Genomic DNA, 24,873 nt, shown 5'->3' on the forward strand with positions numbered 1-24,873 from the left:
AAAGGAAAGATATTCATGTGTTCAGCAATTTTGAAACTAAAATACATCTTTCACCTAGCGCAAACGGGCCCTGGTCCGAACTTCAGTGATCCTTTTATCGGTGGAACCATAAATTAAAGTCTTTTATTCGGAATACGGAACGTGTGTACGTGTGTGGGGAAATTGAAGCAGTAAATGTAACCTTCTGCCCATCGGTACCGAAAATCGAATGAACAATAAAACACACCAAATCCTGGATGAAGCAGCCGAATTAAGCTTCACCAGGGGGTTGATTTGAGTGGGTCGACTCTTGTTTTTAAAGCGAAGCATCCCCATCCGCCCAACCAGGGAGCGCAAATAAATTTCCTGCCAAACTTTTGCCACCTTGCGCCTGTGTAGGGAAAATCACAAACCCGGAACAATTGCTACATTTACGCTTCGTCGGCAACATCGGCCCGGAAGCTGTCTAATGCTTCGGAAAAACCCTTTACCGGGGCTTTCCACGCGCTACCTGGAAAACCATTCCATCGAATTGTTTGCACTCATTAGCCCAGCATCCCGGCCTTGATCTCTCACACGGCTTACCGCCTTTCCATCCACCACTGATCTAGGTCTAGCTGGTTTTTTGTGTGCTGAGAGGAAGTTTTTCGCTACTAAACACAGGATGTCCGTTCCCGAGTCCAACAATTGCCGTACAATTCACTTTTGCCAGATGATCGAAAACTTTGCTAGAGTGAGTGAAAAACATGGCACAACAGTGCCATTGCCAAACGGGTCGACAGTTCGAGATCATATCTTTCCTTCCGGCTACAACGGATTACGAACGTCTCTGAAATGCCGTCATTTAAAATGGCTACAGAAAAAGCGGTAAGGTATCATGAGTATCATCTTAGTTTCTTGCTCATTTTTTATTTGGCTTTAAAGTATAGTTTTTTGGAGCAAATTTATCACTCCTAGCTGCGAGGAACCAGTAAATATCTGGTTCGGGCCCTAACGACTGACACTGAATGGTCGATTTTAAATGGTTCTCCAGGGAGGGTAGTGGCGTACAAAAAAGGTATTGTTCAGTGTAAGCTCGTTTGAGTCGTAAATCATAAATGGTAATTAAATTTTACCAATCAGCAATATCGACGTTAGATGAGAAAGAGAATTCTTATAGGATTTATACTATTTTTCACATGTTGTTTAGGGTTTAAATAGTTTGAACGAATAGTTGTTGACAATAGAATGAGTGAATTTTAAAAATGAACTTGTTGAAGAGATTTTTTATGCGACTTCCTTGCTATATGATGGTGAATTCGGCTAAATTATGTTTGTTTTGCTTCACTATTATGGGCAAACTTTCAATAACGTTATTTGTTTATTTTAAAGAGCCAATTTAGAGCCCAGAATCGGTGTTCTTGGTTCTCAACTACAGCTCATCTTGGATTTACATTCATTTTTTGTTTTTGAGGTAACGGTAGAGCGTCTAAAGGACACCCCAGGCCGATCAAGTGATAATAAACGTATCCTCGAAGAATAGAAGAACATACTGATGAACATTGAGAGCCATCCAGATCCATCCAAAGATCTCCTTTGCACTGGTTTACTCGACTTGCATAAAAAGGCAGTGTGTTGTACGATTCCCGAACCATGTTCCTGGAAGGTTCCTCCAAGTTTCCATGAATTCTTCTTGTTCTTCGAACTCTCCAAGCATATTCTTGCGTGGATATCGAATAGGAACTCAAGGGGTTTGAGATGCCGTTACCAAATGCTTCAGGCACTTGCCATCTTTGTCGAGAAGTGTTATGGAATGAAATTTGTGATCTTTTTCTGATCTGGTTACGTTCATCATAATTAAACACTGCTAGAGAATATTGGTTAATTAAAGTTACACGTTTTACCGTAAACCATCATCATAAAACCTCAAGCGTAGGATCTACTACGAATAATGATGAGGACAACAGGACATATTGAACCAGCAGCCAATGCATATTTTTTTATAGCGCTACACTGAAGTTTTGGATCAGGTAGAACAGAACATCAATGTTTTTTTAGGTGGGTTATTAAGCATAGAATTTCAGCAAACGTTATTGGATTCAATTATCATTACTAGCTTTTTTATATGCCATTCGTAGTCAGTAAAAATTATTTAATGGCTAATACCATTATTTATCTTTAAAAGAAAATTAATACAAATTCAAAACTAAAATATTAATGAAGCATCTTCATGGTTACTCATATACATTTAGAAACGTACACCTTATCCTTTCCATGCAGCTTCTCGTCGACTAATAATTCAACTCACGGCTATACGCTTGGTAAACAATTTGCAAACGATACAATGCACACCAGGATTATGTTAAAACAAACAAACTCGTCTACGATTGTATACTTTTGTATGTATGTACTTAGTGTTTATTTTCGTCCAATTGAAACCTGATGTGGTTTACTGCTGCTACTACTACCGTCATGAACATCTCTTCTGAATCACAAACGAATTTATCTCGCTTTCATTGTACGGTTCGAATGAAATGAACAGAAAAAGAATGCTACCACCATCTTCTCGCCATCGAGTAAATACTGTAGACGAAAGCCCTTCACTACTTTTTCTTTGCCATTACACCACAGTACAATCTGCTCATCAGCATGCATGAGACGACCGACCGAGTCTATGGGTTTCTCTTACGGCAAACGCACACGATCACGATCAAGAAATAACTACAACGAAGAAAATTGAGTATCGATTTTACGGATGAAATTACCCAGCAAACAGACTCAGAAGTCAAACAAACTACACACAAAAAATAGCTTCCATAGTGGGGGTTATTTTGGGTTAGCACGTTGGAACGAAATGAAAGTCCTTCGAGACAGATCTTCAGACTTCATTGATCGCAGTGAATTTAGGCGATTTGTTGATGCGCAATCGAACAGAAAACGTTTTTTTTTTCGGTGCCCACTGGCACAAGTCAATCAATTTGACGCCGTCTCCTAGCCACCTCTGCATAAGTCTTTTGTAAAGATGGTCCTTTGTTGAGGGGTAATGGGTATAAATACATCACCAATGGTAAAAGCACATACACAAGTAAGGAAAAAAAAACAATCCCTGGAGGTAACAGTACCACCAGCAGACAAGGCAAGTGACCAATCAACATCGTCATCGTCCAATGTAACGATTTTCCTTTCACGAAAGGTGCTGAAGAACAGCCGAATGGCTGGGAAATTGGAAAACGAATGCAGCGTACGCGGGACAGTGTGGAGGGAAAATGTTCGTAAAAAGCGACACGGATACACACGGAACGGAATGAATGTTCCAGATTGTGAGTTTTTCTTTGCGTCACACCCAAGGCCGCCTGCTGACTATTGACTGAAAATCAATACAGCAAAAGGAAATGGAAAAAATTTTTGCTAAGAAAAAAAAACCCAGAAAAATCCTGTAACGAAAAACAGCACTGATAATAAACCCAGCGTGATGCGCCATGTGTGTGTGTACCATTCACACAAGGTGATTCTTCCCGTTTTCATGAAGGTTTTTGTGAAAGTGTTCTTTGCTTTCTTTATACCAAACCGTACCACAACACAACAAGCACCAGGCGTCTCCATTGACATTGGAGTGAAGTGTACGAGCATAGGCTGGGTGTGATGATTTTATTCGTTTACGGCTTAACATGGTCAACTTTTATTTCTGTTAACACGAAAATAAACACATACACACATACACACACGCATACACACATTTCAATCGAAAGATAATGGTGACGTCTCAGTTGAACCGAAATGGTCGATTTGATGAAGTTATTGATGTCGTGTCATTTATAAGCCTGACGTTACCGATAGAGATTCATTCGGTGAAACCTTCGTTGGGTTGTCAAGTGAGTGTTACGATAGATAAAAGACAAGAATAGAAACACTTTTACTGACCATTTCATGAGTGTTACGTTCTACCTGAAAAAACGCTGTCAGCCATTATTGCTTTTCGAATAAAAAAAACAGATATTTTAAACACATTTTTACGTTGTTTCAACAAGCAATTTAGTAACTTGCAAATTTTAGTTATGTGTTATATTTTTGTTAAGTATGTTTTAAAGTTACAACTCATAACGTGCCAATAAGAGGTAAATATTGCGACACTTAAAAAAATAATATTAATAAAAAAATATTAAAATTAAACATAATTTAAAAAATAAACTCATTAAAATCTGTCAACCTATCGAAACAACAATTTTTATTTCGACCAAGCATTAGGGGCACTTGTAATCCTAAACGATCATTAAAAAGAGAAAACAATATTCCCGTGAGATAAACTTTCTCCAAAGTCATTAACTCATTCATTCGGCGTGACAACATTATGCCATCTAATATATTTTAGTTTTTTGCATATCCTTTTTTGAATACTAGCTAATCGTTTATGTTTAAAATGGATGTTAAATTGAACATTAGAGACAGAGAGAGAGCGTTTAGGACTAACGATTTTCAACTATGAAGTGGAAGAAAAATGTATTAATCATGACACAACGACAAACTTTCATAAGTACCGTAGCTGTATGCAGTGAAGCTTACTCACTAGCAATGCAAGCTGTCAATCAACATGTTGTATCACTATAGAAGATAATAGTTTTCCCCCCATTTTCCTCCTGTGGGCTCTACACCTAGCAGCTTACGAGTTGATAAACGACTCATCTCTGTTCTCTATTCCTACCCAACACAGTACAACAATCGGCACTGCAGCAGCAGCATTGCGGGTTTGCATTCAGCAGTTAATCGTTTACAAAAATGCCAAATCCCACTACCGAGCCCCCGGGAACCGTCAAAGTAAGTGGGCTTCTCAGCGGGTATACCAACCGGAACCAACAAGTCGTCAACACGTACGCAGACAGACGTACTTCCTGCAGTAAAACTGCCTAATGCGATGGAAATGAGGATGAAGAGATGATGGTGATGTTGAGAGTCAATCTTTCTTCTTTTTTTTTGTTGTTGGTTTGTTTGTTAAGTCTGATAAACTCCTCTCGTTCTCTTTATCATGCAACGAGAGGGAGACGCCCATTGTTCGTCATTCTTTACTTTCATCAATCTTTTTCAACATGTACACTTGATGGATGGAATGTTGCCCTGTACCACACGCAAAACCCTTCCGTCGCACGCAATCATCATTGGCAAAGCGGGGTAACGGCTGTTACTGGTACCGAAAACCGGGGATTCGGGATGGAGTGTTTGTTGCTTCAATTCACCCTCAGGCCATTACTCGGAATGGAACGGATCTAAACGAGGTATGGAGGGTAGCGTAGTACCGAATAGCTGCAACACGCAACTTTGCCGCCGCCAAAAATGTCTCCAAAAAAAAAAAAGAAAAAACTAAATCCCACACCAAAGCAAACATATTTCACTGCTGATCGTTTTTCTCCGATTTTCGTTGATCCCACCAAGGGAGCAGCTTATATCCTCGTTTTCAGTCGACAGTACATAAAGGATTTATAGTTCTAGAGAAAAAGCAAAAAAAAAAAAGGATCAGAGAAAGCAACACGACATGTCGCAGCAACATTTGCAGCACCACTCGCTATCCAATGTGTGACATTGCTTGCCGATGGAAAATAGTGATCTTTTTTTTTAAATCATCGTTTTAAACGAATCGCACACTTCGTGCCAGTAACGCGGGCAATAAGGATGATTTGGGTTTGAGTCTCGGAAGCCTGCAGCAAACCTTCACCCGGTGGAGAAGTACTTTACTCTTCGGATTAATGCTTTTTCACCATCAGCATCAACCGTCATGATTTTTTACGTTCAATTTCCCGTTTTCATCCCGTGTCATCAGTTGATGATGCTGACTGAGTCACTGAATCCAAACTTTGCCTTTCCTGAAAACGTTTACTCATGCCTTGGCGCTTGGAGTTTGTTTGTGTCGCAAAGGAAAAAATGCAATGCATGTATCCTTACGATGCATGCAGTGACAAAAAAAACTACACCCCGATTCCTGAAAAACAGAGCACATTTCCCTGAATAGCTTTCGCGTAAATCAGAACCTCGTTCCGATCCGCCGCCTTATCTGCTAGCCGGGATTCGCTGGGCTGATCTAATCTCCAACGGCTTTTATTGGTGAAAAATGAACAAACATCCGGCCGTTTTCGTTGGAGCTGCTTTGGCTGGGATGAATATTTTGCGGCACGACATTCCCCCAGCGTAGATGCTATTTGCGGATTTTTGGGACATGGGCTTTTTGCTGTGAAAGAATGAGACACAGAGACACAGAGGGAAAACTTTCGAGACGGTGGTGACACTTTAATACTTTCCTCTTCTCGATGAAAGGATATTTTGTGCAAATTCACGAATAGAACGATTGATAATGTGAATTTACCCTGAGGATGTTAAAGACACTGGGTGTAAGAATTTCTTCCTTATTTTTACATAATCTACCTCATGAATACAATTTTAAAGAAAATCCACTCTCCCAACGTTGAACCTTTTCAAAAGTTGGGACTTTGGTGGATGTTGCTTAAAGATGTGCCAACTGGCTTTAAATGATAACGAAATGCCTTGGGGATATTGGATGAGAATTTACGTCCCCTCAAAAAACTGTGAATGAAAATTTGGCCCTGTGGGTGGAGGAGTGTTTCATTCCGAATCGATTAGCAGTCAACAGGGGTAAACGTAAACAACTGAGTACCATCCAACAGTAGGCAGGATCCCTTTTGGTAAAGGGTTGGGAACGAACTGCCGCAGGGAATTACAAGCAAAATACACGAATCTTTGAAGGATGATGCGGCAACGATGTCAAAAACCAATTCTCGCACGTGTCGAAAGCATGGAGGTGCAGGAGAATTTCATGTCAATCTTATATACAAGACAAGCAACAATTTTATTCAATAAGTAGCAGTGTTTTTCGAAGTAAGTTGGAGCGTAAGTAATAGATTAGTCTATCCAAAAATGAGATAGATTACGACACATCAAACTACTGATGAGAATTTCGTTCCGAACCTACTAGGTTCGTTCCGTTCCTCATGTCTGCAGAAAAAAATCATATGGGTATTAATACGTCTTGTGCCTTATTTTAATAATATTCTTCGCAAATAATTCATAACTAAAATTCGTAAAAAAATCATTAAATAAACTTCAAGTTTTTTTGTGAAAAAAAATTTATACTCGAACTAGCAATATCTTCAATAACCAAAAATAAATAAATAAATAAATAAATAAAAATATATACAGTATCAATAACTGTTCAGACCATACAATCAGAATAAAAAAAACACTAAACAGGGTTTCAATTATGAATAAAAAAAGTTGATAAAATTTTCCGTTGAAGTAGGTTTAGCGAACCTACAAGGTTCGTTCCGTTTCTAATTGAAAAAAAATCTGGTTCCGTTCCGTTCCAAAAAAGGAACTTTCTTATCATTATATCAAACGAAAAATTTGCTATAATTATAACGTTACTGGAACTCGGAAAAGAAAATTTGACTGTTTGGATTATAAATTAAAATTGTAAAATGAATAGAAACACTATAAAAAGTTAAATATTCATTACTTATTCAAAAACATTAACATTACGGAATAGTTTTAATGCCAAACTTTCTTCGCTTTCTGTACCAAAAACTGCAAATCAAACGAATGGATTCACCACGCGCCGAACGTGCTTCTTTCAATATGTAAACTTCAAAGCATAATGCTTCTCAAATCAAGTCATGCGTCAAATGAAAATGGGAGATAAAACAGATAGTTTAAGCTAATTGTAAGCAATAGAAACTTCAAACTTTGTCGCTTCCACTGCAATTAAAATGACATAGAACCCGGATGGCGTACCGGGGATAAGATTCATTTCCAGTGCCTCTTTGCATCGTTCGGAATGGAGGAAATATATTTCAACACCATTTCGTCACGGAGCAGAGAACGCAAACAAATAAAAATCAACCGTTTTTTTTGGGGGGGAACAAAGAGTTGATCCAGCTCGCAGCATACCGGCACGTCCGGTAATTTAAATTTTTCCATCTTTTCCTTGTCACAGCAACACACCACCGGATCGTGCACATCGCCCACCAGCGAGCCATCTTTGAACGGAAAACCCCTTTTATTTAAAAGGGAAAAAAGTTCACCAAGAAGGAACCAACGTCAATGGGAGGTACGGGTAGAAACAATAACAATAATCATAAATCTAATTTATCGTCGCTATTTTCACGCTTTACTACAACAGTTTCCTTTCTCGGCGAAGAAAATTTCGGTTACAGTTTGGTTCGTTGGCCGTGTCCCGACATTTAAAAGAATCTTATTTTTTCTCTCAAAAATGGAAAATTTCCAAAGAAAAACGGGGGCTACCGGTTACAAAGACATTTTCTTCTTCTAGTGAGATAAAAATGTTGGAAATTTTTGCACTGCATTTATAACGAAGGTCAACAAAAAGTATTTGCAATGAAGGAAAAAATGATTTTCCTTTTCGTTAAATCAGTACCTAACTGTTTACAAAATAGAAAAAAACATTAAATATTCATTAATTTTTTTACAAATCTTTGAAAAAATGGTTAAAATTTTGCCCGAAAACAGTAGCTTCTCACTTGCTTTGGTTTTTGAACAATTTCTGTTTATCTTTTTTCTCTCCCCGTTTTAGTACGGTCTTTTCTAAAGGGCTGCAAACATAACTGACCCTTAGTGATGAATGTTTCCACTTGGAAACGATAAAACGGCCATCTGAAAATTTGGCTACTAATTTGCTAAAGCCGACGGCTTAGAGCAATTAATCAATTTCATCCTTCAACCTCATGAAGACAAGTTTGTAGGCATAAATTAGGCGTCCCGCGCGTGTCACGAACAATGTTTGTCAAAGTTTTGAAAGATTTTGAACAGCACAGATGACTTTTGAAGCTCACACGGGAGCAGTTTGGAAATATGACGAGAGATTAAAATAACAATTTATTATCCTTTTTCTTTATAAAACAAATAATCTTTGTTTTTGCAATCACCTTCTCCAGGGCAATTCTAAACGCAATCGTTTTTGTACAACAAATTATGGCAAATTTTATTAAAACACATCTCATTACTTACCTCACATGACGTCATGCTGACATTTTTCAGGTTCAGCTTAAACACACGATCCCTGCGAATAGGAAAAGAGAGGAAAAATAGTAAATTTAGTTAAAGTGCACAAAAACTCATTTATATTTTTCTTTCTGCTATGCTATAACTACACTACAGTTTTTTTCCATTAAAACCTCGATGACCCGCAAGCCTGTGACGAGAGCCCACGACTGTTAATTAATTTCCATGAGAGTCTTTAGCTGATAAAAACGCGATCAGATAAAAGCAAGGATAAATGTACGACACCAAAAAAAATGAAACAAAAAATCAGAACATCCATCATACTAAGACACCCAAATGACCTATGTAGTGGAAGCTGCAATAAAGTTTTCCCCTTTCGAAAAGCGTTGATTCTAGGTGTGTGTTAGTGTGCGATGTGTATGATGATGTTATACTACGCTCGTATTTCGCCCAGAATCCGTACCATTTTTTCATGTTTACAGAAAAACGCATACACACTATTTCTCTTGCTACATGGCGAGAAACACGGATGTAAGTAAAAAAGTAAAAAAAAGTAAAAAAAAAAACTCTCATCAAAACAGCTAAACTAGCTCGCTAACAGCTAAACTGTTCACAGAGCACTGAAAGGTTAAATGGAAAGTAAACTACATAAAAACCATCACCGTTTACTGTTCCTGGATCACGGTTTGTCTAGCTTGTCGATGGTATGAAATACGGGGTACGACGATGAAGAAATTTTTAATCAAATCAGGGATAAAAGTTTGCACAGACGACCTTTATTAGTGGGGAAGTTTGTTCTAGTTTCAGGATGTGTCGCCTGTGCCTTAGAAACTGGAAAAAAAGGTTTTTGTCAAATATTGCTAAAAAAAGAACGGTTGGAAAAAAAATACCAACAGGAGATTTTGAGGAATTAAAAAACTGAAGGGGTAATTAAAAACATGAAGAGAGGACTCAGCTGAATATTGACAGCAATGTACAAGAGTAATGAAAATAATGTTCAGATTTTAAGGTTAGTATTCATTTCAAATATTCAAACTTTTTTTTTAACACTACAACTACCAAGGATTTTGAGGGTATTTTACTGGTGATTTATGTTATAAACCGATTTTGAAGAGATGACAATTTTTTGAATTCAAACCATAGCAAAGATATGTAAAAGCCATGCATCAATTCTGATAGAATTGTTTAACTCCAAAAACTAATGTCATGAAGATGAAACGATTCAGTCCAAATTGCTTGTCTGGCCGTTGTAGTGCAAATTCAATTACACTTCAAGATCATTTGAAATAAACGAAGCGCACAATGAACACAGCGTAATGTACCTAATACTGTAATGACGGTTAAATCAAGCATACCAAATTTTCAAATTAGAATTCAAGTTCAACTTAAACAAATTAAACAAAATAAATCAAACAAGTTAAACTAATTTTCAACAAATATAAAAAGGGGCTTCAAGCAATACGGCCAGCCCATTCTTTGAAATAAATAGAGAGTTTCTGGTAACTACTAAAATTGAAAGAAGTCGAAAAGAAAATTATAAAAACAAAATTAAATAAACCACATTTACCTAATAAGTGAAGTGAAAACACTTCCAAAAATTCTATGATTATTCTCTGAGAAAAATGGCAATTTTTTTTTAGGTCGAACAAGAAAAACTCTGTTTAAAGATCATTTTTATGTTATGTAAGGAACAATCGATAAACATTAGCAATCAAACGATTCGGATGTATTAGATTAGTTATTAGAAAACGGTCATGAACGTTGATTATACACTGTTATTTTAATATTTGACCCTCGATAAAATGCAATAAAAATATATTAAATTTTTCGGAGAATAGTTCTTCTGTTAAACAAGCATACAAATGCTTTTTTTTCTTGAGTACTTGTAACAAGTATCTTTGCACCATAAAAATAAAATCAATGTTCAATATATTTTCATTGACGTCATGAATCTTCAACCGCCGGGCAAGCTGAAATACTACAGTAAAGTTTTCTTGTGTGGCGAATTACAGTCGATCGCGGGGGGCTGTAATTACGCTATTCAAACATTGCTACACTTATCGCTAACTAAGCACTCTAAATTCCAGCCATCCAAACCAGACATACACACACACACATCGATGCACTTTTTCCCTTCCGATCTGCGTCTGCGATGCGAAAGCGATAGTCCATCCAACGAAACCAGACACATAAAGCAAAAAGGCAGGAAGCAATTAATGAGCAAAACTATTCGCCAACAGCTTCAATAAAGGCCCTGGCACGGGGCGAAAGATTTGTGGCGTTAGCGTAAGCAACCGCAGCACACTGCTTTCGATGGATCGATCCTCTGGTTGGTTTGGCTGGTTGGAATTCAATTAAAACCCATCTGGACTGGTGTGCAAAACTTCTTTGTCTACCCCTCGTAAACCTTCTACGTGGGTAATCTGTACGCGAGCATGTCTGGCAAAGTGGCATTTCTTTCTTTATTCCCGCTTTCTTCCATCGGTCAAACGGGCATGGAGAAAATTTATGTATTGCATTCTGAGTTTTCTAACGATCGTTACTGACCAATTTTGTGATCGTAAAAAAAGAAAGAAACACTGTGCATACACTACAAAACCATTCTTCTAAAGAGGAACAGCAATCTAATCTTTTACGACCAAAACCATCATGGAGCTAAACTGCTCGAAATGCTCGTAATGTTTCCGCCGTAATGATCATTAAATGAATTGAATGTTTTGGAACGCGTTTAGCAGGAAGTGGTGCTTTGAAAATATCCAAAAACCAACCAAATGCAAACGTGCGGCTATTAATTTTTAACATTTTAATCAATGCTGGATTATAATTAAAGCTCAAAAGTGGCCAGAAAAATCCGGCGTACCGATAAACGATAATCCGTCGCATGAGAGGTGTGTGTGTGCGTATCGTCGTCTGCTCATTTTGTTGTATTAACTTTTGGCTCAAAAATTAAACCGACCCTAACGCGAGATGTAGAAGGATTTCGGTAACGAGTGCCAAACGAGTTTCCAATGTAACGCACGTTAACAATTGTCAAAGTACCCACTAAAAGGTAACGTTTTATACCTCATTAAAATGACAATTGCAATACACATCGAAACACAACGCGAGAACAACACCCACACACACAGCAACAATAAATCCAATAATTGTGTAACGTTGACAATTTCATGGTATGATGTTTCAGTATGTTGGTGGGATGTAAATGCACAAGTGCAGTGAGAGGACTATCCTTTTTTTTGCAGAAAGATGACTGTCGAAACCGACAAACCGATTTCTCTCTCCGGTGGCGTTAATACGTTCCGTAATCCTACCGCAATATAAGTGCCCCCACCTCGGGATCGTCGTTTTGTGATGCCTTCCCAGGCTTGGTCAAGCACTCAAAACTGTGGATGGATTGCAATAAACCTGGTACACATACATTTGTGGTGCGCTCAAGGACTCAGGATGAGGAACAAATACAAACTTAAACGATGAACGGGATCCATGATGCCAGGTCCCTGCGGGTTGGTGGTGGAAACGGTGCGTACATTAAATAATCACTTCATATAAATCTGTGGGCCCCGACAGCGAAATGGGCATCGTGCGCACATATATTTACAGATGCAAATGCATAAATATAAATTGAATTATGCGCTTTCGCATTCTCGGCTACCGAGCCGAGAGGGGGGTGTAAGATCAGGGGGATGGCACTGGTCAGCCATCACCGCAACTCGAAAAGGACCTTCCTGACTCTCGGAGCAGGGAGAGGGATTTGTTCGTCCGGATTCCAACAAATGCATCGGCCTTTGTTCGGACCCAAGCCAAATACGAGAGTTGGTAGCGGGATGACGTTACCATTACACAATGATGCCATACCCTCCAAGGACGGCTTTGTCGGGCATTGCCACAAATGGCTTTTGTTTTCATTTACATTTAGCAGGAAATTGCAAAATTTAACATTCCCCATGCCATTTCGCACATCCAACTGGACCGACCCGTACCGAGCCCGTTAACTTACGCAAGTACACATAACGCACCGACTCTATCTGGCAGCAGACAGATTTACCTCTCCACAACTAACTAGCACACACTGCTACTTTTCCGTTCTGATTTTGTAGCAAATATTTCAAATCTTGTCTTTCTTTGCATAGCTATCGATAGTGGAATCGTTTAGCATTCATTCTCAAACGAAACGATGCATTTTACCGAGCAACCGATCCACTGTGATCAGATACCCCTGGGGGCTGCTCCACGTTTTCGGCACAATCGAGGGACAATCGGCAAAGGGATCGTGTAACGGATGGTGTGTAAATGTTTTACATTTAATTCGCACATACTCTATCATTAGGACCGAAACGGATGATGGTCCGAGTGTTGTCCATTTAACTAGTTACCAGAAGCAGCATCTCATCGAAAGGAATGTGCCGGCAAAATAGAATGGATGAAGTATCAACTTCACGTCCCAATTCGGGGAAGAACCGTGTGATCGATGGGCAGTGATTTTCTCATTTTTAACAATAAATTACGATGGTTAGATTGCGAGTACTCTCAGAACATTTGGAAGCTGAGATGAATGCAAATACTAGCTATCTTAGCCGGGGCTGTAAATGTGCAAACTATTCTTCAAATCTTCAAAATCAAAGAGAATTAAAGTGGGTGCTTTTTTTTCTTTAAAGTGAGATTTGATTTGGTTAAACAACATTTTTCATATGAAAATAAATATAGACTTGCCCATAATTATAAATACATTAACGACTTATCTTTAATTTAAAAATTTCGTGCAATTTTTATAAAATTTTGATCGCATAACGTGTTTTGGATAAAAAAACAATAATTGGAAAATCATTTTAATTTCAAACAACAGCCTTCAACAACAATACAAGATGTGATGAAAAACTTGGTTCTTCGTTTCCTAGTTTCGTTATAATTAGAAACATCTAAAACGAAGCATCTAACAATTGGCTACATCTATTTAACTTTTAAATTTTTGAACTGTAATAACATTAAAGCAAATGTAATATATAAAATAAAAGCTGATGTTAAAAAAAATATTGACTAAAAATATAAAAATAGGGTTAAGGGAAAAATTAGATGAAATTAAATTAATCAAAAATATTGTAATTCATTATTTCTCAGAAGAAATCAATCAAAAATATACGATTTTTTTTATTTGAATGCGATTGTGTTTTCAGTATATACATACATATCAGAACAGTTTATATGATAATCAAGTTAACCCTGTAATAAACAATAAGTTTATAGAGAAGATATTTATTTTTATGTCTAATTTAATAGACTGAAAGTAGTTCAATGAAGAATATTTTTAATAAAATAATCAGAACAGATAAGCGAAAAAAAATATTTGACCTGTTGACTCATTTGTATGAAATGAAACTGACTGACAATCATGTTCCGGTTACTGAGAAAGCAACAACCGATAAGAATGCAATGGTCCGGATTACTACAATTTTCTAGCAACTCATCTTACTTCAGAAACGGATTGACTCGATTTTTCATCCCAAAAGTGCTGCTTCCGGTAAAAGTGCTTGCCGTATATCCTGTGATTGCTATTAATTGCGATCGGGCAGCCAAGCGGTGGAAAATTCAAATCATCAATGAATTGTTCTTTCAATTAATGGCGTGAGTGTCGGGTCGGGCCTGGGAGTCTGTGGGAGGAAGCGACAATTCTGTCACATCCGGTTCCGGTTATCCGGCCGGTATGCACAGCTTGCGTACACATTTACATCCGAAAGGACCGTTTCACAAAATGGACACAATGGACGATCAATATTGTGCCCGATGACGTAAGCTAATTCCTTCACGACAACACTTACGCACTTGGAGAGCCACCAACGCAGAAGGAAATGAGTCAAACCTTGAAGAAGAAGCTATTGTTCGTGGTACACGTCCGTCCGAATGCTGCTTGCTTGCTTGCTAAACACGCACGAACAAGCAAAGAAAACAAATCTTTACATTCACTAAACCGTCACACACCCGCGTCTGCAGCGAAGCATTGGCTGAAATTTATTTTCCTTTCCAAAAGTAGCGGAAAATTCAATTACGCTTCTTGCAAAAATGGAGCGAAGAAAGAAAAAAAAATGTGCGCCGCCCAACGTGGCCAGAAGGTGGACGGTGCAACCACTGTGCGAAGAAAGGAAGGGCAAGCCAAGGATAGGTTTTGTGTTGTATTATATTGGCACGGAGGCCAATGGAAAATCACGATGATGGAATGGTCGAGCGCGTGCAGACACGCCGAAACGGATGCAAGTAAAAGTCAAGGCATAAAATTTATTGAATTTCTCCTCACAGTGTACCACCACCCGACAAGGCCCCTTTGGTCGTGCGCTTCCGAAAAGCGAACCCGAAATCGAGAGATTCTCAATCGCTAGCCAAAGAAGCACAACAACGGAGGGAAGGCAAAAAAAATATAGCAACTTACCAAAATCGGTCCTTCGAACCGGTTGGGTCGAATTGGCGAAATGATTTCTGATGCTAATCGAGTGGAAAACATATTTTAATTCACTCGCCCCTTGTTGAAAGGGAAAATGGAATGAAATCGAAAGTTGCCGCGCGTGTGTGTGTGTCTGGGTTGGAAGGTCTTGACAGAATAAAAAAAACTAGCAAACTTCACCACCATATTGTTCACCGAAAGACGAACGATTTTGCTGTCGATAAGAAAAGAAAGACAGCAACAACAGCAAACCCCACACTCTGGTGTCGGGGGATTTTTTTTTCGCATTGACATTTTCATTTTCCTACAGTACAATTCACGCGAAACCTTTTACCACCATTAGTCCACAGAGGCCGAAGGCTTCCGCACTACAAGGTCTTCTTATCGTTGGAGGGGTTGAAAGAACACGACGAACGAGATGATGTACGGACGTTAAAGATTGCGAAAAATCTCTGCCAAAATTGATCGTTTTACGGTAACCTTCGCTTGGTTTGTGTTACGAATGCTTCGGCCCGGGAAATCTCCTTGCAAAAGGAGCGTGTTGTTGTTGTTGCTATTCGGTAGATTGAAAAGCGGCAGAATAAACTCCATTGGCGTGACGAAATGGATTCGATCGACTTGTTGTGCCAGATTTGCTGTAAACATCTATTAGCGACAACTATCGTCCGGTTAGCTAATCGGGACCATTGGACTAGACATTAACTGGCGCTCTTGGAAGGACTACAGGTGGTTACAGGGTGTAGTAACTCCAGTTCCAAAAATGTTAAACATACTATAAAAAATATGCCAAATTGACAGTTTATAAAATATTCAGATAACAGAGTTGATCTTTACAAACTTTATATTTATAATTATAAAGTTTATAAAGATCAACTCTGTTAATTTATTATCGATGTTTAATTTTTTTTTCAACAACTATATTAATAAACACACACAAAAAAACAGTTCAATAAAGTTCCCTTTTTCCCGGAAACAATAATTGCTTTCAGCTCGAACAGTCTATGTCTAAATCGAACCTCTCAATAAGCACGGTATATCCTTTGCCAGTTCAACAACACCTGCTAATGAATCCTGAGAAGGGTCATTTACCTTTGGCTGAGCAAAGGATAAAGCGAAGGAAAAATTACCCAAGAAACAGACTGGCGGGACGATAATTACCGCCAACTCCAATCACAGCACATTGAATCGATGGCTTCCAAGAGTCTACAATCATCCTCCGGCTGGTCAGTTCCATGCCATTTCGTGGCGTGAAGCTTCGATACAACGGTGCCTAAGTCTAGATTACAGAGCTCATGCTTCTGTTGTGGGAAAACACGAAACCCGTACCCATATAGTTCGCTCTTCCTTTATTAAGCATAATTTACCGGGTTCAACAAACAGAAGAAACCTATAACATCGGGTTATGAATTATGTATGGACTAATGTACAAACTGCTCGCAATTTCAAACCCACACCGCACAGAGGTTTTTCTTTTTGCAAAGATAAATACACACAAACACGTACACTTCGCATCCTTTCCGAACTAAGGTGGAATAGTTTTTGATCAAAATGCGGTAAAATCGGAAGAAGAAACATACTACGATATTTAACAGTCCGTGTAAGACCCTATCCTTGTGTATCTGTGAGTACTTCTTACGCTTTGTTCACGAGACAATCAATCGTGCCATAGTCTGTGCATCCTCTCTATCCGCAGTTTCGTCGAGGATATTTATAAAATATTTATTAGCTGTAATAAGTCACTCCTTCTTGGTGCTTACTGTTTGCAATGGCGAAGGAATTGTTTGGAACAAGAAATCAGCAGCCGCGATATAATCGATTGGGTTTTTATTATTCCCTTTGTATATTGTTTATACATAATTGAAACCTGGCAAAAGTCTTTTAGTTTTAGTAAACAAAGATTAACAGTACGGTAAACATTTTAGTTTTAAACTCATTAAATCAATTAACCGATTATTTTCTATACGAAGTATGAAATATTTAAAAACAGTAACTAGACACTTTAATTCACTAATAAAGTATAAACCACTACAAAATTACAATTTATATTGTTCCAAGTCTGATGTTGTATTGATTTTTTTTTTTATAAAATAGCCAATAGTTATATTAATGTGCGGCTGTTAAATTTTGAGTTATCCTTTCTATTGTTCAATTCCAAATATTGTTTGTTCAATTTTGCTGTAGTTCATTACATTTCTCTGAATTCATTTAACTTAAGTAGATAATTTATAGCAACAGTTTGAGCCATAATATTTTTCCCATAATTTGTTTGTTGATTTATTAGACATGTAGGACATGTACAGGAAGTCCTTGAGATACACTATTATAGCGGACCGAAAAAATAACTAAAAATCCACATACCTCGTTTTTTTGCGTATTTCAAATCTCGGTGCAATTTCGTTTGAAATTGAGAGTTATAGACTCTAGTTACTTCTCTGCTCGCAGTGCGCGCATTTCGCGTTTAGGCGTTTAAAAATAAAAACAAAATTACGAATAATTGTTGAAAATAACATTAATTTAATAAGAAGACATAATCAACCAATTCGTGACATATTTTTTTAGTTAGTGAGTTAGTTAATTAGTTAGTTAAGTTCTTATTTACTGGTTTACTATAATTTGATGTTATATGGCAATGTAGTTGTTTTTTTATAATAGGTTCGATTTAATTATCGTTTCGCACTGATGTAGGGTTATTTCATATCATTATTCGATATTTAATCAAGGTTCTATTTTTGTTTGTGTGAGAAGTGCTTATGTGAGAAAAATAATTTAAAAAAAAAACTCGTTTAATTATCGTTTCGCATTGATGTAGGGTTATTTCATATCATTATTCGATATTTAATCAAGGTTCTATTTTTGTTTGTGTGAGAAGTGCTAATGTGAGAAAAATAATTTAAAAAAAAACTCACGTATTTGTGTAGATTCTGTGCTATAAAAACACTGAAGTGTTATATTTTATAATCTGCGTATAAGAGTAAGAGTATTACTCTTACAGATAATCGCCGTGTATCTGGGAGATTACCGGTAATCCTATTTTAATGCATTTTGTTCAATCCGTACTGGGCAAATTGAATTTTCTTTAGAAAAAACAAAATAAATTGAATTTGTTTCAAACCTTTTAAAATGAATTAAAAAAAACTTTGTTTAAATTATACAATAAATTATAAACCATAAAACACAAAAATAAAATATTAAACAAATGTCTCTGTAAACCAAGCTACGCAACGTAAACTGTGCAATAAAATCTCTTCTTGTTTGAGTGCAATGCAATTATCGCACAGAACCAGGCGAACAGTAAAAGCTTGACCCGTTCATCCAAGCCTTTCAATTACCCTACCAGTCAAACCAGTACAAAACCAGAGCGATCACAACAGGCACCAGACACAAATTACTTAATTAAAAATTAAATCTAATTACAAAACGCTGCATCGGGCATGCTCGGGCAAATGGCAAATAAAATGCGAAACGTTCGCACAATTGACGCGCTGCCAACTGAAAATAAGGGTGCATTTCCTTTTTGATGGAAAAGCGATGGAGGATGGATTAAACGAAAAAAAAATCGCTATTTGGATGACCGAAGAGTGATTTTCCCGAAGTGTAAGTGAAAAAGCAGGTTAAATCTAAATCGTAAAATGACGATTCCTCTTTTTCAACAATAATAAAAAAAAAACAGAAAAGAAAACGATTCGCATGTAAGCAATCGTTGAGCCACTGTTAAGATGGAGTCGACAATACAAATATTTCGTCGTCATCTTCCAGCAAGGAACAGCAGGAAAACGCTTTTAGAAAGCAATTTTTCCATTACCCATTCATTTGCTCCATTTTGAGCGTAATGGTTTTGTGCTGCTAAGCTAAAAAGTGTGACGCGTTGCATTAAATACACAAAACACAACAATGCTAAGTACGATTTACAGACTGCAAGAAAAGGTAAGGGGTGCCCGCGAATCGTCAAGAATCTTTCCATCACGATCATCACTGTGCGCATTGTGCGCACACAATCGATCGGAAGTCGTTGAATAAATAATCTCTCTAAATAATTAAACACCTTTCCGTTTACTGTCGCCACCGATTGGCACACAATTCATCGTCGATGCTTACCCGATGAAAAGCTTCGCACACAGACACACACACACATACACACACAGCAGACGAAACGTTTCTATCCCTTTTGCCAGATTGGAGCCCTTGGTGAGTCCTTTGGGGGAAAAAATGGGAACCATGGGAGAGGATATTTACGTAACCATAAGTCGAGCTTTCCACCAAAGTGCTCAAGCACAATATGCGCTTTTACACCAGTAGTGTGCCAATTAAAACTGTCATACCATTCTCCGGCGGCTTTCTACCAACCCCCGGAGTGGCGGATACCATTGCCATTTATTCCTAGGCGGAGGAGTGTGACAAAAATGGGTAGAGGAATTCAATAGAGCAATTATAATTTCATGGTTTGATTAAGGTGCCCAGGGATAATTATTGAATGCCACCACCAGCTCACCATCGATGATTGCGCATATAGCATTGGTGAGCAGGTGCAGGGGATGCAGGCAAGTAACACACAAAGCCACAATCGGCTTCATAAATGGGTGTGTGTTGGTTCATGTGTGCATATGTGGTATTTGTGATGAATGTGCAAAGGTGGTGAAGCAGGAAATAGATTGGCCTCCTACAGCTACGAGCATAATAGACCATTTTATTTTTATTTTAAGCCGCAAGTTAACGATAGAAAATCTTTCGAGAATGGTTCAAAAGGATATTATTACCAATAATAATAAAAATTGTTCAATAAAATTACTCACATTTTAGAAAAATAACAAATTTTATATTCCCAACATATTCTCAAGATATTTTTCTTAATTTGCACAAATTGATAAAAATCTATTTGTCTTTCACACAGTTTACCCTTGTGCTGTTAACATAAGGAGCTGGGTTTAAGAATGTTAATGCAAAAAAAAAGACCGGAAGAGAAACACGTCCAACGTAATGCAAACACCAGTCTGACTGAGCTAAAGGATAATAAATTATTTGTTTACTTTTCCGATCCTATGCATGAAGTCACTAGAATCTTTTTCACATGGCATATAAACCACTGTCTTTTTCCCCCTTTTTGATGCTATCATACAGAAAAAAGGGAGATGAAACTACAAAAGAAGAAACATCAAAGTGAAGAAGCAAGTTTTTCCCTAGCATTTACGCTGGTGATGTTTTTGGTTTACAATCTCACAGAAAGATTCCCGAACACGAAGAGGGTGGGCAAGGTTTGTGGTGTGGTTAAACTTCTTGACGGTTCTTGACATTACGACACCACACTAACAAACTTATGCATACATAGGAAAGTGTAGGAAGATAAAGATAAAGAGAAAGCGCCATCGTTTGCCTCCCTTTCTGCAAAGGGATTATTTATTACACCGTAATGCGCATCTCCGGTAATGTGCACGCACCAACATTGACTTCCGGGAGACTCGGAAAATCTCGAGTGCACTAATGAACGAGCAAACTTGATTACGGCGACAGACGCATCCACAAACACACACACGTACAACAAGTGGAACGTCTCGAGATACTCGATCCTGCCAAGCGAGCCGGATGAAGATGGAACGATGAAAAACTAATTGATTAACGATTATTTGAGGTTAGGGGGGACAGGGCACACACACACAAAGGGCACCGGGAGGTTGCTCCAACCACAATTAAACGAACCCACTGAAGGAGACTTTACGTAAAGCGAGGTCACTAATCGTGTTTGCGTGTGTGTATACGTTTTACAGTATAAAAAGGAAGTCTTTGAAAAGGTTCATCCGGACAGTATGGATCGCCTGCCATCACACCGTTTGAAGGGATGCGTTATTTTACGGACAATACACCACCTGAAGCGTGTCTTATTAAGCGCTTACCTTAGCTCAACTGAACCGCACCAGCTGCACAACACACAGCACAGCATGCGGGAGTGTTTAATCCGATACGAAATGCCCACACACATGCTGAGCAAATATTCACCAAAGATCCTTTCGATTCGTCAAGAATGTATGGCGCTTTGGTCTCACCTTCTACTGGCTAATACCGGTCACAGACGGCACTGTATCGTACATGCGCTGTAAAAGAGTCTGTACCTTAAGAAGAGACTTCACGTTGCTTGGGCGTGGGTATCGGGATCCAACCAAGGGTGGAAGCGCAAATAATTGCGTTTATGAATCTCTACGGGGTCATATATTTTGGTATCCTCTTTCAGGCCTCTGCCATCAGCTGCAGCGCTTATGGGGTGAGGAAAAACACCACACAATGCCGTTGAAGATCCTGGACGATAGAATGGCTTGTTATTTCCTTCCGTTTGGGTGTTTTTTTGCCCTCTCCCCGGACAGGTTTCGTATATTTCAAACATCGAAACCCTTTTTTCCGACCCAGGTGAAGCGGTTGTAGTCCACAACTCCTTGCGCTGCAGTGGTACTGTGAGAGCGTGTAGATGAAGGTTAATTTTTCATGGTGCTCGCTTCGACGAGCAAATAACCACCTACATGGAAAGCAAAAGGGGATCCCTGGTACTGTGCTGATGTGTACGGTTAAAGCTCGTACCGAGTTAGACGTATCCTCCATTTTTTTTGCCTCGACCATAGGTCACAGTAAAATATCCTTTTAGTAGACGATGTACACTGGAAGGATCTGAGAACTCACTCTCCACGGTGTTGGACCATCATCATCTTGCACAGGTAAATCGATGTTTAACCTGACATAATACCGTACAAACCTTCAACTCCATCTAGCCAGTTGTTGCAGCGAAGTGGAAGGTAAAAATAGTCGGACATGTATCCCCGCACGCGTGAAAAATACAACCACCGACCGGGAGGAGCAGAATATCATGTATCGTGTGGAGCTTTTTTGTTTTCCTTTTTCTCTATATGGCATCCAAAAAAACAAAAATGAACGTAAGGAGACGCCCTAGAGCTCGTTAGTTTATATTTTATTCAACCCGACTATTTGTTTCCCATATTTTATTCAAACTTTACGGTCGGCACAGCTTAACTGGCCAACACCTTGTGTATCTACAACGCTGAGAGTGGGTTCGAAGAAAATTGAAACGATTCCCCAACCGTGTACGATGAATCCAGCGCATGGGAGGGTATCCCGATGTTAAGGATATTCTGGAGTTGAGTACAGCATTTCTCCTATTTTTTTGGTTGAGAGTTAGAGGAATGGGTTGTATTACGTTAACTATCCATTATTTAGCACGACTTGCATAGTATTCTTAATTTAATTCTCTACATTGTTTTTCAAAATTTTAAGATGATTCGTTCTATGCTTACCTCGAGATTTTTAGTTCATGCAACAATTTGTTTAATGTGATTGAAAATGGAACATTGGAAAAGATAATTAAAAAACTGAAGAAAGGAATAAATATAAGTTCGATTAAATACCGGAAATCCACTTCAAAACTTGTAAGTTAGTTAACCAACATTCCAAACAGCACTTCAATTGTATGGCAACGTGAAACATTAAAACAGTCTTTACTAGCCAGCTGTTACTACTTTCAATGGGTCCACGGAAAGGTAAACATGTGGCAGAGTTAACAAATTAAAATAAATTCTTCTTCCGCATCGTCCTCAGAGCTTGGGGAGCCAAGGAAAAGATGTTTTCCTTCCTTTCCAATGGATCAAATAGTGAAAAAGCAAAAGAAAAAATTACACAAAAAATGAGATTACTTTTTATCTTGAACTCTGGCCATTTGGGGCTGGGAAGGGAAAGAATCGAAAAGTGTCGTTCATCTTCTGGTGGAGGATTTTTTCCTTCGTTATATATTTTTTTTGGTTTTCTTTTTTTTCTGTCACACCATCTTTTCTTGCAAAGAAAATGACAGAGAACATGAATATCCTCTTCACGTTGGCTGCTTTTATCCAATTTTCTCCATCCCTGCGTAGGACGGAAGAGCATCGCTTTACATTGGAGCGGTAGATACGAGGTATCCTCGAAGAAAGATTTGTTTTTTTTGCCACACAATGTACCCACCTGCGCGCTTTATCCGAACCGGCTTTCACCCATTTTGTGCGGGAGTAGCAAAATTTGTCATAAATTTCAATTAAAAATTTTCGCTCCGCTTTTTTTTTGTCACGCGCAGTTGTCTTTTTAAGGTGCGGTTCATTTTGTTTTTTTTTCTACTGCTGAGCGCTTTTCAGCTTTCCCCATCAACCAGTAAGAATGGGGATTAAATGAGCAGCAGAAGGAGAGCGCAATGAAAAAGTTCAGCGCAAAACTAAGATAAGGGCAAAATTTAGCGTGAAAAATGTCCGCAACTTTTGAAATGAATAGAAGCTAAATGCTGTACTGATTCGCTTGAGACAAATTAGTTAAAGCTGAGCGTAATTGTGACGTGGAAGTGTTTCGCGCGCTGGTGGCGTGATGGTGGTGTATGGTTGACGCGGTGTAAGCGTTATTAACTTGAAGTGTGTTGATTATTTTTGCACTGACAAGCTACGTTTCCCCCTACACCGCAACAGTCCAGCTGGGTGACAGGCTTAATTTGGATTGATGATGTAGAGGAAAAAACAACATTTCGATTTGGAAAAAAGCATTTGTAATGGGGAAAAAATTCAATAAATATCTATTTATGCCACTATGATGATTTCTTTCAAGAGTGGTGTTAACTCTCAGGGGAATTTTTCGTCCGGCAGTTTTCGTCTGAGACTGTTAGTATGATTTTTTGTTTTCAATTTTCGATTCTTTTTTCTATCATCTCCTTTCACAACAGAAAACTAAAACAGCATTACAATTGATAGCATATACATGTTTTATAACAGCAATAGGAAGTAAAAGCAAAAGGGTGCATAATCTCTTGGAAAAAGGGGTCGAATGCAATATTTATGTTATAAAAAAATAATACCCATGTACTTCTCTATAGAATATTTACGTGTACGTAATATTCGCAAGGGAATAGAGGGGTACAAACATAACGTATCGAAAATGTTCAAGAACGTTATAGATAAATGTGACTCTTAGGAATACAGCTTCGGCGAAACGAACGCAATCGTCTCTAGAGGAGATTATTTTTATAACAAAACCTCAATTTTCTTGAATTTAACTAAAAATTATAGTAAGAAGTATATAACGACGTACAAATGAATGCGATAAAGAAAAGAACTTAAGCATAATAAAGACAAATTAGTAATAATAAATTCAGGATGGGGCCGTTGTATGTATGTGATAAACGGCGCTGGTCCACATGACAGGACCGGCGATCAAATCCCATCCGGATCATCAACCCGCAGCAAGGACTGACTATCCGGCTACGCGATAAAAACAAGTCTAGTAAGCCAGAAATGGCCACCGTGACCTTAGAGGTCGTTAATGAAAACAAGAGATTGAAATTTAGGAAATGAAGAATTTCAAAAAAGACACCAAGTATGCTTTGTGTAAGGCAACCAATAGAGCTATGAACAATATTTGAAAGGAGAATGTCAACAAAAAACTCCGAGGCCTCTAAACGAATA

At 38.2% G+C, this 24,873-nt stretch overlaps 1 protein-coding gene across 5 annotated transcripts in view; it reads right to left on the bottom strand.

Moving 5' to 3' along the window:
• The window catches only part of LOC125767626 (semaphorin-2A-like), a 423,238-nt gene that overhangs the window by 104,230 nt on the left and 294,135 nt on the right, over positions 1-24,873 (bottom strand). For all 5 annotated transcript variants that reach the window (XM_049434409.1, XM_049434407.1, XM_049434408.1 and 2 more), the window contains exon 4: positions 8,983-9,034. In XM_049434409.1, the coding sequence (XP_049290366.1) occupies positions 8,983-9,034 (52 nt within the window). The remainder of the gene's footprint in view (positions 1-8,982; positions 9,035-24,873) is intronic.

Source organism: Anopheles funestus, chromosome 3RL (assembly GCF_943734845.2).
Source record: "Anopheles funestus chromosome 3RL, idAnoFuneDA-416_04, whole genome shotgun sequence".
Taxonomy (NCBI): Eukaryota; Metazoa; Arthropoda; class Insecta; order Diptera; family Culicidae; genus Anopheles; species Anopheles funestus.